The sequence below is a fragment of the Zosterops lateralis genome, assembly GCF_965231275.1.
Source record: "Zosterops lateralis genome assembly, chromosome: 2".
Taxonomy (NCBI): Eukaryota; Metazoa; Chordata; class Aves; order Passeriformes; family Zosteropidae; genus Zosterops; species Zosterops lateralis.
This window is the reverse complement of record NC_139763.1, coordinates 29,368,024-29,384,640: the sequence shown is the minus strand read 5'-3', so window position 1 is coordinate 29,384,640 and position 16,617 is coordinate 29,368,024. Positions and strand designations below refer to the sequence as shown.

General features: G+C 51.8%; 2 protein-coding genes across 2 annotated transcripts; one reads left to right on the top strand and one right to left on the bottom strand.

The window, feature by feature from the left end:
• Positions 1–218: 218 nt before the first annotated feature.
• POU3F3 (POU class 3 homeobox 3) lies at positions 219–3,217 on the top strand (the record flags this gene model as incomplete). The annotated part of the gene is made up of 1 exon (XM_083854647.1): positions 219–3,217. One exon carries the CDS (start codon positions 219–221, stop codon positions 1,536–1,538), a length of 1,320 nt encoding a protein of 439 aa, XP_083710773.1. The 3' UTR covers positions 1,539–3,217.
• A 4,797-nt stretch (positions 3,218–8,014) lies between these two features.
• On the bottom strand, positions 8,015–16,162 carry LOC310905870 (uncharacterized protein). Its single transcript, XM_083854648.1, has 4 exons — positions 16,054–16,162; positions 15,601–15,734; positions 11,043–11,155; positions 8,015–9,281 (listed from the first exon to the last, which is right to left on the bottom strand). The coding sequence occupies exons 2-4, from the start codon at positions 15,695–15,697 to the stop codon at positions 9,123–9,125; spliced, it is 369 nt and encodes a 122-aa protein (XP_083710774.1). The 5' UTR covers positions 15,698–15,734; positions 16,054–16,162; the 3' UTR covers positions 8,015–9,122.
• Between the last annotated feature and the right edge of the window lie 455 nt (positions 16,163–16,617).

Below are 16,617 nucleotides of genomic sequence, written 5' to 3'. Positions count from 1 at the left end.
GCGGGCGGACGGGCGGCGGAGAGCGCGCAGCGGAGCGCTAGCAGGTGAACCCCGCGCCCCGGCGCCCCGGCGAGGCTGGGAAGGCGGCGGCGGCGCGGGCGGCGGCCCCGGCAGCGGCCCCGGGCAAGGGCGCTCGCGGCGGGCGCCCGGCAGCCGGTGGCGGCGGCGCAGCGGCGGCCGCGGCGCGGCGGGGGCGAGCGGCGGGCGGCGGGCGCGGGATGGCCGCGGCCACCTCTAACCCCTACCTCCCCGGCAACGGCATCCTGGCGGCCGGCTCCATCGTCCACGCGGACTCGGGCGGCGGCGGCGGCGGCGGCGGCGGCGGCATGCAGCCGGGGAGCGTGGCCGTCACCTCGGTGGCGGGCGGCTACCGCGGCGACCCGGCGGCCAAGATGGTCCAGAGCGACTTCATGCCGGGCGCCATGGCCGCCAGCAACGGCGGCCATATGCTGAGCCATGCCCACCAGTGGGTGACAGCCCTGCCCCACGCCGCCGCCGCCGCCGCCGCCGCCGCCGCCGCCGCCGCCGAAGCGGGCTCGCCCTGGTCCGGCAGCCCCGTGGGCATGACGGGCAGCCCCCAGCAGCCGCCGCCGCCGCCCGACGTCAAGGGCAGCGGCGGACGAGACGACCTGCACTCGGGCGCGGCGCTGCACCACCGGCCGCCCCACCTGGGCCCCCCGCACCAGGGGCACCCGGCGGCCTGGGGGGCGGCGGCGGCCGCCCACCTACCCTCCATGGCCGGCGGGCAGCAGCAGCAGCAGTCGCTCCTCTACTCGCAGCCCGGGGGGTTCACGGTGAACGGCATGCTGAGCCCCCCCCCCGGCGGTCAGAGCCTGGTGCACCCGGGGCTGGTGCGCGGCGAGACGCCGGAGCTGGGCGAGCACCCCGGGCATCACCACCACCACCACCACCAGCACCCCGGGCACCACCCGCCGCACCACGGCGGCGTCAACAGCCACGACCCGCACTCGGACGAGGACACGCCGACCTCCGACGACCTGGAGCAGTTCGCCAAGCAGTTCAAGCAGCGGCGGATTAAGCTGGGCTTCACCCAGGCCGACGTGGGGCTGGCGCTGGGCACCCTCTACGGCAACGTCTTCTCCCAGACCACCATCTGCCGCTTCGAGGCCCTGCAGCTCAGCTTCAAGAACATGTGCAAGCTGAAGCCTTTGTTGAACAAGTGGCTGGAGGAAGCCGACTCTTCCACGGGCAGTCCCACCAGCATCGACAAGATCGCCGCCCAGGGCAGGAAGAGGAAGAAGCGGACCTCCATCGAGGTGAGTGTCAAGGGGGCCTTGGAGAGCCACTTTCTGAAATGCCCCAAGCCCTCCGCCCAGGAGATTACGAACCTAGCGGACAGCCTGCAGCTGGAGAAGGAGGTGGTCAGGGTTTGGTTTTGCAATCGGAGGCAGAAAGAGAAACGGATGACCCCCCCGGGGATCCAGCAGCAGACCCCCGACGATGTCTACTCCCAGGTCGGCACCGTCAACTCCGACACGCCGCCCCCTCACCACGGACTGCAGACCAGCGTGCAGTGAGGGGCACCGCGGGCGGGCCGGGCAGCGCGGGGGCAGCGCGGGCCAGGCCGGGCCGGCACCGCCACCGGCACCGCCACCGGCCCCGGCCCCGCCGCGCACGGCCGCACCACACACACACACCGACACGCGCACACACACACACACACACACACACACACACACGATCCAGGCTCGTTCAGACTGCTTGTGTTTATATATATATGGATATATGCGTGCATCTATATATATATAAGATCGATACCAATAGGGAGCGGTGGAGAAGGTCGATCCGAGCGAGAGCGTTTAGACCGTGTTGGGAAAACGGGGTGGAGATGCATAATGCACCAAAACTGCAGATGTGCCGGGGGGTTGGTTGGTTGGTTGTGGGGAAAGGGCTTGGGGGGTGGGCTGGGGCTTTTTTAATTTTATTTTTTAGTTTTGTTTTTCTCCAAATTATCCCCTTCTCGCAGTAAGGAACACCACTGTCTGCGCTCCTTCGCTTCTCCTCTCCCCTCCTCCCCCTCCCCCCCCCCGCACTCTTCCCCCCATCCCCAAAAGGGCTCTCTTCTATGAATCACAGAAACTTTTTTTTTTTTTCTCCTTTCTCTCTCCTTCTTTTTATTTTTTTTTCAATGGGAGCAATCAAAAAAAGGGAAGCAGAAGAAAAATAATCTGGTTAATCAGAGGGTGCCTGCTGCATTCCAGCACCCTGTTTTTCTTGGCCAAACCGTAGAATTTTGGTGCAAGGCAGACATCCACTCTGAAAACATATATATCTATATATCTATATACTCTGCAAAATGAAAGGGTCCACTTTCTCCAGGAAAAAAAAAATGCACACAGCACTAAAAACAAGCAGGCTGAATAGGGAAGCAAATACATATATATATATTTATCTATATATATAGGTATAGCTATAGAACAAAAATATGGAAATAAATGCCCGCACGCGGAGAAGACTGACCCTGAGGAGAAAGGGGGGAGGGACAGACGCCAGGGGGAGGGTGAGAGAAGGAGAGGTTGTTGGTCCCTAAAGTTCGAGCTCTGTAGAAGGACTTTGCATGAATTAAAGGAACCAGGGAAAGAAAGGGAAATAATTTAGGGCTGTCAAAGTCCTGCTCCTGACGGCTGCCAATCATCATGGAAGAGTCATAAAAAAATCCACTGCTAATATTTTTTTTATTAATATTTTTATTTTTTATTTCTGGACTGATTCAGATAAAGGGATTTAGAAGGACTGAGCATCTGCAGCTGCACTTATCTGAACTTCTCCTCTCCTAAATCCGTTGCCAACTTTGATTGAATGGGTGCTGTGGATGTGATTATATAATACTGCCATTTCCAAGCAGTGTTTTTGGTAGGTTTTAATAAACAGACTTTTCAAAAAGACGGCAATATAGAATTGTTAGATCCGTTGTTGATCTAAAAAAAAAAAAAAAATTTGCTTTATATTTTCATTAAATGACTTCTTTTAATATTTTATTCAGAATACCTATGAACTGCTGCAAAACGGTAATTTATTTTTTCCCCAGATCTTGTATTACGTGTTTTTTTCAGACGAGCACAAATCAAAATGAAATGAAAATATGGACAGTTGTTAGGTAATAAGGGTATCTTTTGATGTGATAATTTGATTGTAATTTAATTTGAGTAGTGATTCCGTAAGAGCTGATTGAGAAAATAAATTTGTTAGAATGAAATAGTCTGTGTCTGATGCATAAACACTGTGTCCAAAAAAAAAAAAAAAAAAAAAAAAAAAAAAGTTGTCTGAAGGGCCATACTGCTAAAGTGAGAGGAATACCGAGTGTCCGAGGTGCCGGCTGCAGGGCCCGTGCTCCCGGCAGTGCCCTTGCCTCACCCCTGCTGCTGCTGCCTGCCCGGCGTGCGGCTCTGCCCCTGCCGCCCCTCCGCCCGGCCGTGTCCGCGGTCCCTTCCATCGGCCCGGGCACCCTGTGTCACCGGGAGGGACGGCGACATTAGAGCTCTCCCAATGGCACCTTCTCCCCGAAAGGGCTCTGGCGCCTCGCACTAGGCTGGCACTCGGGCGCGGGCGATACCTGAGCGCGTCCTCAGGTCCCTCGTGGCCAGTGCTAAGAGGGATGTTTCCAAAAGTTCATTCTTGTTTCCTCTCTTTCCAAACTGAGGCTGGACGGGGGGGAGGTGCGGGGGGAGCAAAGAGGGAGAAGGGGAGCTGAGCTATAATTTATTTTTACTCATTTTGTGCATGTATTAATATTTGTATTTAATTTATCTTTATAATTTAAAGAAGAGGTACGTTTAATTTTTTTTCTAATCGAATATATAGAATAATACTTTCAGCATCCTGCGTGCGGTCTGCTTAGTTCACCGTTTCTGTTGTTGCCGTTGCTGTGGCTGTTGTTGTTGTTTTAAGGTTTTTCTGTGGGGTGTGAAGTGGTGTAGTCTAGTTTTCTCCTCCACTTTGCCAACGCGCTGCCATGCCTTCTTTGCAAACACACGCGCGTGTCAGTAACGCTGGAGATGCCAATAGATGCACGAGCTGACCTGTCATATTTATCCACTAGAATTTATTGCAATGTAGGGACAACTGAATGACCGCCTCAACTCCCTTCATTTTGCAGCGGGGAGGTTGTGGGGAGTAGAGAGCTGCATCTAACGCATCCACCCGCCCCCACCGATAGTGTACTGGAGAATAAGGTTTTCTTTTATGATCCAGCTCGTCTGTGGCTCCTTCCTCACCTTCCTCTTCCTCTCCTCCTCCGCGCCCCCTCCCTTCTGCCGTGCTTCTCTACGTGCTATTGAGGCAGGGGTTAAACCCCCAGAAAACTGGTGTAGGAACAACAAGCATTTCTTCCTTTCAGATAGGCCCCGTGTCAGTCCATAAATCAAAGCCAACCTGGGAGCCGCGCACCGGGATGCATTATTTTAACACCAGCTCGTAGTAAATATCACCGTCGGTTTGATTTGTGAAATCCGAAAGGCCCTACTGACACGGAGGAAATAAGAGGGGGGGGCGGGGGAAGAAGGCAACCCAACAAAGGGAAAGAGAACCCGAAAGGGTAAAGGACGCTATTTCTTTTGTTCGTTTTAGCAGAAGCTGCTGGCTAATTTTGCAGCTGGGGAGGGAAGAAGGGCCGGGCGAGCAGGCGGCCAGGCCGGGCTCCCTCCGGGGGCCGGGGACCGCTGTCACACGTGAGGTGGGATCCTGTTTTCACACACCAAGGGGAGCACTTGTATTAGCCGCGGAGAAAGTCTATTTAAATTTCGGAGCGGTATTTGGTTACTCGATTTGGATGGCAACAAAGAGCTAACGTTAGGCTTCACGCTGGTTTCTATTAAAAGGCAACCTTTGCGGGTTGCTGCCTCCGAAAAGCCGGGGGTTAGGCTGGAGGAGTAACGTGTGGTCGGAGGGACCGGCAAAATGTGCCCGTTCCGTGGACTTGTTATGCACAAAAAGTGAGGCCATGGGCGCTCCCCCTCCGCCCCTCCACCCCTCCGCCCCCTCCCCCGCCCCCGAGAAACCGAATCCTTTGAATGTATTTAGGAATTTCAGGGTTGTGAGTCTCTGAGATAGCGAGAGGTAGATAATAAGTGAGAGGGTTTGCGCTAAGGGTTATATTGTTACACGTGTAAATAATGAAAATATTGTTATATATCGCCAGATCTCTTAATGAATTTAGTAATTGTATTCATTTATAATATCAGTGTTCTGTGCTTGGTAATAGAGTCGGCATCGTTTTCCTTACTCTTTTTTTTTTTTTTTTCTTTTTTTTTTTTCTTTTTTTTTTTTTTTTTTTTTCCTGCCTAAAGGAAAGCCAAATGTTTTACAAAGTTATGTTTGATCAGACTGGGTAATCCCGAGATGTGATTATTTATAGTTTACATTTTCATATTCTGCGGTCCTCTATTACGCCCCAGTCTTCTCACTCACATCCCATCCTTCCCCTGTCGAGTCTGTACAGAATAAATCATTTTCAGGTGTATTTAAAATAGTCACGTCACTGCTGTTGGTCTGAGTATTTTCCGAAATTTAGCAGAGAGCTCTACTTGGTTTAGAAACGCAGCAGTTCCTATCAGAAAGTGATCTTTACAGAATCCTCATGCTTTAATGTAGTGACTCGTGTTTGCACATTACAATGCTCATAACTTGTTTTGTATGAATGGTTTTAAATGGAACGTTTAGAGAATAATTGGTTCTAATATTAAATGCAGTATATACTATTGATAATTTTATCAATAAGTGTACTATTTTAAATAACTTTAACAATTAAATTTGGGTTTTTTTAAATTATATATTTGTAAAATATTTATCCTGTTGAAAACAACAATACATTGTTGTATTTATTCGTTTATTTTTGTAATAAATGATAAACATCTTCAAGTTACAGCAAAATCGATACTTCTATATACTTATACAGGGATACCTTTCTGAAGCACAGAGATGCACATTCCGATTTGGAAGCGAGTGTAGAGATTATCTCTGTAACTGGCAAGCTGCAGGACCAAACTGTAGGCGTGAGCTTCTTCGCCACATGTACTTTAGTTTGCTTAAGGTCCAGGGTAATTAATCAAACTCTAGAAGGGATGCAACAAGTCCCGACCTCGGAGGCAGGCGTGGGGCGAGCACTCGAGGACAGAGCCTCATTTTGCTAATGCCAGAGTTGGCGAGGAGTTTGGTCGCCTCTGGCGAGAGGGATGGGTATGGGTGGCTGGATGGAGCGACCGGAGGAGATGCAGGGAGGTGGTTATTGCCCCATCGGTGTTTTCAGTTGCAGTTTGGCACAATGGAGCGGGCGCAGCCCTCAATAGGCGGCGGGAGCGAGGGGAGAGGAGGGCGGCAGCGGCCCCGCAGTGTCAATGACACAGCAGTAGGGAGTTCTTTGGTTGAGAGGCTTTGGCAACACAAAAAGCTAAGGGGTGAAGGCCGAACGGGGAAAGGCCGCCCGTCCTGTCCTACCCGACACCAAAGGAGCAGCCGGGGCCGCGGTGGTGCCCACGGGGCCTCGCCCTCGGGGCTGCGACGGGACTCAGGTCCCCCGGACCCCTCCCCAGCCCGGGGTGGCTGCAGCGGGCTTCGGGCCTCGCCACGCGTCGGGAAACGCCGGTGCCGCCTTTCCCCGCTCGTGGAAGGCCGGGCCGGGCCGGGGCAGCGCCGACGGGGCGGCCCCGCTGCCCGTCTGCCCTCCGTCCCCGGCGGGCGGCCCGGGGGAGCGGGCGGGCGGCGCGGGGCCGCGGCCGCAGCTGCCGCGGGTCCCACAAGTTGTTTTCCTCGTGGCGACCATTCAGCAAAACGCTGAATCCTTTCTCCAAGATTTAAATTTCGCGGATGAATTACCATACAGCGGTTGCTTAGCAACTAAATTCAAGCCGGGCTAAGAATATGCAAGCTTTTTGTATTCTCATTAATAAAAATGCCACTCTGACACAGCAACCTGACTTTGGATCACTGCAACTTCTGTAAAAGCCATAGGAGAATACAAACCGGCTCCTCCATTTAATTACAGATCAGAGTGGCTTGAAATGTGATGTTTTGTTAATCTATCTTCCTAAAAGCGATGTAAAAAATAACGGCTTTTCAAGAGCAGTGGAAAACTACTTTTTTAATGGAGCTGTCTCCTGGTGCTACTGATGGCTGCAAAGCAAAACCTTTTTTTTTTTTTTTTTTTTTTTTTTTTTTTTTTTTTTTTTTGAGTCATACTTTCAAGTAGCATCCCCCCTTCCGTTTTGAGTTTCCTGAAATTAAAAAAAAAAAAAAAAAAAAAAAAAATTAAGACATTTGGAGCCGCAGGGAAAAAAAAAATAAATAAGCTGCAGCCGATTAGCGCATTAGAGAGGAGAACATTGCTCGGGAAAGGGAAGAGGGGATTAAAAATGTCAAGGTGCAGCCCCTGCCAGGCACAGACCCACGGTGCAGGGTGCAGTCTGTCCTTGCTCTGAAGCAAGAGTCTCTTGTGCAGAAATGGCTCTCTTTGGCATAAAGTGCGTGGGTACATCGGCTGGGGAGGGCGGGGGAAAAGCCTTCAGGGACACCTTGTTGAATGTTTCTCTCCAAAATTTATTTCCCCTTCTGCTAACATTTACTTTATATTGCTTTTAGATCAGCAGAGATAAGATCTTGGCGTTAGATTCTGGCATCTTACACCCAATCTCATATATATGGGAGAATGACCTCATCAGAGGAGGACTGTGTGTATAGATAGAATAATTTAAACATAGACTAGCCACCTACATATAAATCTATATATAAAGACGTGTGTGTATGAGATATATATATAGATATAGATATATGTGTGTGTATGTGTATATATATATATTTGTGTGTGTGTATATGTGTATGCCTTTAGCGGTACCAAAAAACTTCCCTGCCAGCCCCGCAGAGCCCAGGCCGGCCTGCAGCGTTCGGAGGGGGGCAGCCCTTCCTCGGGGCAGCGAGGGGAGCCCCGGGGCACGGCCAGGTGCCGGCAGCCAGGGCTGGGGCTGCTCCTCCCTGCCAGCCACCGCCGGTGTGTGCCGGGAGGGCACCGGCTGCCGGGGACGCTGGGCGCTTTTGCTGATGGCTGGGGATTTGGGCTGTGGGGATTTTTTAGCGACAAAGAGTTAATCCAAACTTTCTTCTCCCTTGTCGCATCCCCCGCCCCCCCTCCGCCCCCCGAGACTGCTAAAATTGAGCCTGAATTGTATAAACGCAAAGCCACGTTAAAAGTTCAGGCATCTGGGGGTTTTGCCTCCGTCGGGGCTTGTCTGCAGGAGGCGGAGGGGATCTTGGAGGTCTGTCCGAGCTATGCAGGTCACTGAGGAATCAGGGGTCCTCCACCCCCGCTTCTCTCTTTCTCTTTTAAGGTTTTCTTTTCTCCCCTGAAAGGGGGACGATGACTTGAAGGGGGGCAGTCGAAGTGGGTAGGCATTTTCCAAACGTGAGCTTGTGATGGAGGTAGCTCTCTCAGCAGGATTGAGTCTGTACTCACTTTAAAATGTAGAACAGCAGACAAAAAAAAAAAAAAAAAAAAAAAATCCCATGTAACAAATACTAAGGGAAGAAAGGCAGTGAAGTGAGAACCTGTGAAGACTAGAGTCCCCCTGAAACTCAGGCTCACCTAAAGCTTTACCAGTGTTTTGCTTCTCTCCCCAACAGTTATAGGATGAGCATCACAAGGCTATAGCACAAATAATCAGGTTCCATTCCGTTTTACATCTCTTTCTAACAAAGTTGAGATTAAAAGCCAAAATCGAGCACAGCCCTTACAAAGCTGTCGAATAGTGCCACTACATATGTTTCCCACTCGCATGTTGAAAACTGTACCTTCAAACATAGACTTGTTTCTGATAGCTGGCATTTTTTCAACTACAAGGGGAAAAAAGCTAAACAGAACTTTTCTGAATTGTTCCGATTGCACCCATCCGTGGGTGAAAAGACAGCATTACATCAGCTCTGTACCTTCAACATAAACAGGGAAGGTTTAGCAAGACAAGCTCACTGGGGTACCACAATGGAGATCTTTATTTTAGACCTGGGACAGTTCAAACTAGTTTGATACCAGTATTGAGCACCACAAAGTATGTGGTTTGGAACAAACTTTCCTTCACATAGTGTGAAGTGGATTGTCAGGCTTGATGCCAGATCCTTGGTTACTTCAAGCATGCCCTCGCTGCCTTTCTTGCAAGGCATAAGATACAGAGAAGAGTTTCCATCTGCAGAGAAACTGCTTTCATATCAGACCACTGCATCATGCCCTCCAAAGTCCAGGCATGGGGTCCCAGCAGAACTATTTCTTCCTCAAAAGGAGCCTAAGATGAGAAGGGGGAAAATGGATTAGAAAGGGGGAACCAGCTGGGGATTGTTACCCTCCCTGGTAGTAGGCCTGTTCTTAAAACACAATGTCAAGGCACTGCGATAAGCATGTGAAATGACAAAGACAGATGCTATTTCTTCCTGAGGTCCACACTGAGTGGAGAAAGTCAAAGGGTTGTTGACTGTCTTGCATATGGGGCCATTCTTTCAGACTGAAATGAATTGATTTTAAAAAGCGGGGACTGGCTAATGGGAAACCAGGTATGTCTGCTATATTTATGTGCATCAAACCGAAATTTAAACAAGTTGAGGGAATATGGGCTGTATAAACATTTTATATATAGTAACCTTTTGTTATTATTAGTTTTGGAAATACTTGGAGCTGCTTCCCTGCCACTGCTCCATACAGCTGACTAGACAGCATTCAGTCCACACTACAGTCAAGCAGGAACTGTTTGCTCAACAACTCCAGGTTCGATTTTCAACTGGAGTACTAATGTACACCCAGAGCTGGTCGCATAAATCCACATAGCCTGATGTATGTAGACTCTTTCATCAAGCAGACAGGAAAAATACAAAAACTAACTGCATGACTGTAGAGTTTTGGGCTGGAAGGTCTTCTAAACAGGTTGGCTTGGTTGTTTGGATTTTTTGTCCCTCTGTGTGAGTGCTCATGAGGATCCTTTGAAGCTGAGATTGGGCTCATCTCTTCACCTCCCCTCCATAATCAAAACATTACAAATATTTGCCAGGTACAAAAGATATGAGAAGGGCTGGGCATTGATCATTATTATATCCCTTCACTGACAGAAAATGGGCCCAGGATAGGAGAGATGAAATTAATCTTTCTAGGAAAAAAAAAAAAAAAAAAAGAATTGTTCTGGAATAACATACATTTCTTTCATCACCTGGACTTCTCATTCAAAACAGGGGTCTGTCTGCCTGAGTGGGATATTTTTCAGAGAAATCTAATAGATATTTGTTTCAGAGTCCACACTAAAGCTACAGATCAAATGTAAGGTGCAAACCTCAGAGGTGAGATTTGTTTCTCACTCTCTCTCACACATATGCATCCACACACACATGCAAACATGCACTCCCTTCTCTTCTTAAAATAATAAAACATCCTTTCCCCAGTTCTCTCACCTTCTCTATTTTATGCAGATCCATACTCAGTTGTGTACCAAAATTTTTAACTCGGTTTGCTGAAATTACCTAGATTGTTGAGGAAATTAAACTAAACAAGAAGCTGTGTGAAATGTTGAACTTTAAATACCATCCGCTACCTCGAGAAGAAGAAAATTAGTCAATAAATGCTCAGGTTTCTGCTACTTTTAAGTTATCACAATTAAAATAATAATTTCATTAGTTTCTTTAATTTTTTTTATCCTGATGAGAGTTCCCTCCTGCATTTGAAAATAATGCCCTTTCCCTTTTGATTTTGTACTGAAGGACAGGGTTACGGTGTCTCCTCTCCGTGTTAATGCTGCATAGGGATGTGTTTAATTTTATGAAGGGTGTGTGTGTTTCTGTGAATACCAGGCAAGACTACTGTAACATTCTCAGTAGCCCAGAAGAGGCATGTTTTACCTGAAGAACTGGGCTTGGGCTGGATACTGCTGTTGTTCTGGGTTTGGTTTTTAATTGCCCTGCCTATTCTCTCAAGTCAATATTAATGCCATACAGCACGGCTGAGACCAGGGCTGAGTGAGCCCCGTTATTAACAATAGCATAAACAAAGGAAGGGGACCAGTTACCTTGACATTCGATGCCCGCTTTGTTCCCAAGCTTCCAACTGCATCCTGAAGCCCATACAAGGAAGTATTGCCTACGGGAATGAATAATCCACTCCAGCTATTGTCCCAATCTCCTGCAAAACAAAACAACACACCCAAAACAAAGATGACAACACACCGGGTCCGCAAGGAGACCGTGAATGGTTTCATCCCTTCCTGCCTTTCCCCGCGCTTTCCCTGGCCACTGGTGTTACTGACCTGCTCCCCTCAAGCGCTGCCCACTGTAGCCTGCGGGAGTATCCTAATTTGCACAAGCACTCCAGCCTCTTATTCCCCAGTTTTCTCGAGGCGTGGGGTTGGAGACACCCCCTCCCGTGCCTGCGTGGCCCGGCCGGATCCCTGCCGCGACCGGGCCGCGCTCGGGGGTCTCGGCGTCCGATGGGGCGGCCCGGCGGGGTGGGGTCCCCTCCGGCCGCCCGGCCGTGCCCGCCCCCGGCCCGTCCGCACGCAGGGATTCCCCCTCTGCGGCGGGGTGGCCTGGCCAAGGGGCAGCGCGACATCTCCGCGCATCGCTGTGGGGGTGCGAGGAGCGAACGCGACCCTCTGTGTGTCTGTGTATCCCCTTTGCCCTTCCAGCTTCTCCCTCCTGGGCCGGTTTTCCGCCCGCCCGACCTTGCCCTCCCTCGCGCTCCACAGCCCCCTGTGTTTGGCAGAAAAGGCCGGAGGGGCCTCCCCTGCTCAGGCCCAGTGGAAGGAGTCTGCATGGAGTGGGAACATCTCTTTCCTCTGACACATCATTAAGTTCCCCGAACTCAGTTTTTCTTCCCCTTCTCCTATAGTCCCATGCTGGCCGTCGGAGCAGAGGGTCGGGCAGAAGTCCCCCTGTGCTTGTGGATGGCTGGTTTGACCCCCTCCTTCCCCTCAAGAGGAGTCCCCGAGCCGGCCCCGCTTGGGAGGCAGGTTTTGCTCCAGTTCAAACTCCAGGAACCCCGCGCCTTCACCGGGTTCTCCGGGAGAAGATGAAGGAGACTTGGTAGCATAGCCCGAGGTAGAGGGAGGCCTGAGGAGACATTTACATCGATTCCATGCAACCAAATCCATCCTCGCGTCGTGCCCCTGTGTGGGGAGGGGAGAGGCATACAGCGGGTAGCTGTAGTTTGAACCTAAAGCCCTTGCTTCAAAAGTTAATACCTCCCTCGTCAAACGCTACTGGGCCGGAGAGAGGGAAGAGGTGGGGGGGAAAGAACATCGAACAGTACTGCAGATTTCAAAGCACTGAAAACAGCTCTGAGAAATCCCGAGGATCCGCCACCGGTCCTTTTTGTTTTCCCCGGGACACAGGCATTAGGGAAAGCTTTTCTCGGATGTGCTTGTGAGCAAGGCCAGTGGGAGCTGCGGCTGCCTTTGGGGCGAGCCGGGTGGCGAGGAGGGGGGCTGTGGGCTGGCGCCGCCCCCGCCTCCCCCATCCCCCGCACCTGCAGCCTCTGCCTGCGCTGGGGACCCTGCTGCTGCTGCCGGCTCTGCGACCATCCCCCCGGGCCGTGTCGGGAGCAAACCCACTCCCAAATCCTCCCCCTGCCCCGGCCCCCGGGCCGTGTTCCCACCGGGAGCCGCGGCGGCCGGGCAGGGGCCGGCCCCGGCAGCCCTTTATGCGCAGCGGTCAGCAGCCGGGCTGTGGGTTTGCAGCTGCATGCAAATAAATCCCCGGCAATAATCTAATGCGGGTGCTGCCCCGACGACAAAGTGCCGACACGAATGTAAGTGCTTTTGTTTGGTTTTGACCACCTCGGTCCCGCATCCAAGGAAAATAAATAAAACTAGGGAGAGAGAGAGAGAAAGTTGGCTAATATGGGTGTTTCATCCAACGAAGCCTGCTTTTGTGATATACAAGAACCTAAGATTTGTGTTCTGCACCTCTGCGAGACCTGCAGCACCACCCATCCCAGCTGGAGAAAACGATTCCACCCGTGATGAGCAGGAACGAGGTGTCCTGTCTACCCGACCGACCTTAGCTGTTCGGTTCACACGTGGAAAACGCATCTCTTCCCACAAATTTCAATTAATTACAGCTGCATTCGATATAGGACGGGGGGCGGGAGGGGGTGGTGGATAATTCTGTACACTATCTTCTATTGCAGGTAAAAAGGGTTTTGTTTGTTTTATTTTCTCCAAGAAAGGTCCGTTGGCACATATAGGATAGAGTGGTTTGACTTTTTCCTTGCTCATCTTTAAGCAAAAGCTGAGCAGAATCAATGGGATAAAGAGGAATTTAAAAAAAAAAAAAAAAAAAAAGGCGAGAGAGAGAAGAAGGAAGGAGTCTTTGAGAAAGAGCTGGAGTGAGAGAAGAAAAAAAAAAAAATCAAAAACAAACCTCAAAAAAATCCCAGCAACACAATTCCAGAGAGGATGGGAGGGAATAGAGTTTTCCAATTGCCTTTCTGCGGACTGGCACATTAAAAAAAAAAAAAAAAAAAAAAAAAAAAAAAAAAAAAAAAAAAAGTCACATTGAAGGCTCTGGCAGGGGAGAGCTTTACTTTTGCGATGTGTAAATCTCTAAGGACAAGCTTGATGATGCCTGGTGCCTCCTGGGACGGGCCCATTCCCCGAGGCCAAGGGACAGGCAGGGCAAGGGTGAGGTGCCCATGCCAGGGAGAACCGCCACTTCTCCCTCTCTCCCACCCCTAACTTTTGTGAAGAAAGGTCATTATCATTGTGGAAAATCCCGTTTGCCTGGCAAAAGACGAGAAGTTTGTCTCCAGCTCCTCCCCGCCACCAGTTCCCACCGGGGGTGCGAGCAGCCGGTGCGCGGCCCCCGGCCCGGCCAGGTCGACCCCAGCTGTCGCTCGGTCCGGCTGAGCCCGTGCCCGCTCCGCTTTCGCCTTCCAGCCCTCGTGGAGGGAGGGGCTGCTCCCCTGCAGCCGCCGTGCTGGGAACACACGGGCCGCCCTGTCACCGGCCGTCCAAACGGCGGCCCTCGGGCCTCCCTGGCCTCGGCACATCGGCCCTGGGAGCTTTCCCAGGCTTTGCCCGGCTGCCTCAACGCCTCTCCCGGGCCTTGCTCGTCCCAGCTTTCCCTGGTGAGCCCGCCCGGCACCCCCAGCACACAGGTCCCGCCGGCGGCGGGGCGGCCGGGGAGCGGCACGGCAGGGAACAGCCCTCCCTCCCCTCGGCGTCTGGGCCGCCCGTCTGCGCCACCCGCCTTGTCCTGCCCTCGGCCCTGCGGCCGCCCCTCTGGCCTCCCTGGCATTCACAGAGCCCGGCCCAGCTGTCGCTTGTCCCCTCGGGGAGCTATTTTCTTCTCTTCCCCGGCTTCCCTCTCCCCAGATGCTCCTGGACGCGGGATGCAGTCGCCCCCCCGCGGGAGGGCTCTGTGGACCCCTCCGGCCCCGCTGCCACCGCTGCCTCCCTTTCCCCGCCGCCAACACAAAAGCCCTGACCAAAGCGGCCAAGCAGGGACGGCACAGCAAAGCCTACGCCCGCTGCCCTCCCCGTAAATGGCAACTCCTGAGGGAAATTTCCCTGCGGGGCTGCGGTCCTAAATCCTAGACTCTCTTAATGTTTGCAGCTTTTGGTAGGAGAAAGAGGAGTTTGTTACCTAAGTTGCCCCTCGCACCTTTGTGTGACCTAACGCGGGCACCGGGACAGCATTACTTCGGTTCCTGCAGGCCAGGAGGAGATGTCCGAGCAAGGGGGCCGCGGGCCGGGGACAGTCTCCGGATCACCCCTTCCCCATACCCCATGCACAGCCTTCTCGCCTTCGTCTTTGAAACTGTGTTTGAAACAGCAGCTGAAACACAATTAATTGTAACTGATTAACATGGATCAGTTTCGCCTCCAAAGCACTTTAAGTCAATTCAGCAGCCATAATAATAATAATAATTAATTAATTAATAAGTACTACTGGTACTTCTTCACTAACGCCAAGAAAAGTTTCCCTGAGAAGTACAGGTGGCAGGGAGTGTTAAAATGAAAACATTTGCATGCAACTTTTTAACCAGAAGGGAAAGCACTTTTGGTTATATTTGGAGACATGTGTCTCACACATTTCCCCCTTTTTTTGTAAACTATGTAAGAATAAACATTACAGCTCTGGGCTTTTAATTTCTCCAGATGGAATCATAAAGTACCTAGTAGATTTTTTTTTTAATATATATATACTATACAATTGAGGACACATGTCTCTTTTCCCTATGAGGACCGAGAAGCAACTTAATTTGAAGGCATAACTACTGAACCGCATTTTGAATAACACACTAGAACAAGTTCACTTTAAAAGGCAGGAAACCACTAAGAGCAGAGCACTGAAAGTTGCTCCTTCCCCTTTGAGCTGCAGGGGAAGCTCAGCAGCCTGACCCTCACATTCACTTTGTCGTTTGGCACACACGAACAGAAGTGCACAGGCGCGGGGGTGGCTGAGTGCCTGGCTATGGAGGGGGCTTTTCCAAGGCACTCGCATCCCTGGAAGGCTCCCCCTGCTCGTCCGGGATCCCACCCCCGGTGCGACGGAGGAGTCCTCTGATCCGCGGGTGACGTGAGGGGTCTCCTGCTGCCCCCCGGCTGAAGCGAGGGGTTCACTTACCCTCCGGGGCTCCTCTCCGCTCCTCACAGCACACCTGCGCCCCCAGCAAAGCGCTCTCGGGAAGGGCAAAGAGAGGGAGGAAGTCTGGAAACCTCATTGATCCAGGCGTGCTGAGGGGGGCAGGAGACCCTAGGCTGGGCGAAAAATAATAATAATAAATTGTTTTGAATGGTTTTTGAAAATCCAAGGACAAGGGTTTTTGCTTCTTCTTTTTTTTTTTTTTTTTTTTTTTTTTTTTTGGGGGGGGGGGGGCACTTGCGGGAAGGGGGATGTTGGTGGTGGAAGCTACCTAAATACCCTACCCATCTCCCTAAATAGGCTCAGTCTCCCCCCTCCGTCTCCCCAGCTCCCCCCCCCTCCCCCCCTTTCTGACTTACATATGTTTAGGGCAATGGCAAGGAGCTCCCAACTGGAGCCCTGGCAGAGGGCGCCTTTAAAGTGGGGATGACTTACTCCTCCAAAGCTCGGGTCCCGCGTGTGAGCCTCCAGCCCCTCGTCAGCTGGGCACTGCAGACAAACACCTTAAATATGCATAAGGAACAGTTCGCTTTCTTAAAGGAGAACTTACCCCACTGGAAAGTTCACAGCCCGATGGCGGGCACGGGAGAGGCTTGTGGCGGCGGCCTTTGCACCTGGACAGCCCTAATCCCCTCTTAAGGTGATCGCCCACACGCCCAGCGGCCCGGCTGGGACCGGCCCGAGGAGCCCGGCTGAATACTCGCTCATGGACTTAGTGAGTTGAGGAGCAGCAGTTTCATACACCGACCTATCCCTCCTGTCCTCGGCCGGGATGGGCGAGCTGCAGACCTACACACCCAGGGCAGCCTCGCTCCGGCGGGCCCCCGGGGCAGCCACTGACCGGCTGCCCAAAAACTTTCAGGGTTCTACACCGAGGTGAAACGCGGGACCACCCCCTCCAAAAAAAAAAAAAAAAAAAAAAAAAAAAAAAAAAAAAAAAGAGCGTCTGGGGGGAAGGCGTGGGACTCATCAAACACCCAGACATCAGAGCACAGGCAG

Excerpts from the sequence above, each read along its gene's own strand:
- LOC310905870 (XM_083854648.1), bottom strand. The coding sequence starts at position 15,697 with ATGAGGTTTCCAGACTTCCTCCCTCTCTTTGCCCTTCCCGAGAGCGCT. Across the intron at positions 11,156-15,600 it reads GCGGAGAGGAGCCCCGGAGG|GAGATTGGGACAATAGCTGG; the intron begins GTAAGTGAACCC and ends TTTGTTTTGCAG. Across the intron at positions 9,282-11,042 it reads AGCGGGCATCGAATGTCAAG|GCTCCTTTTGAGGAAGAAAT; the intron begins GTAACTGGTCCC and ends TTCTCATCTTAG.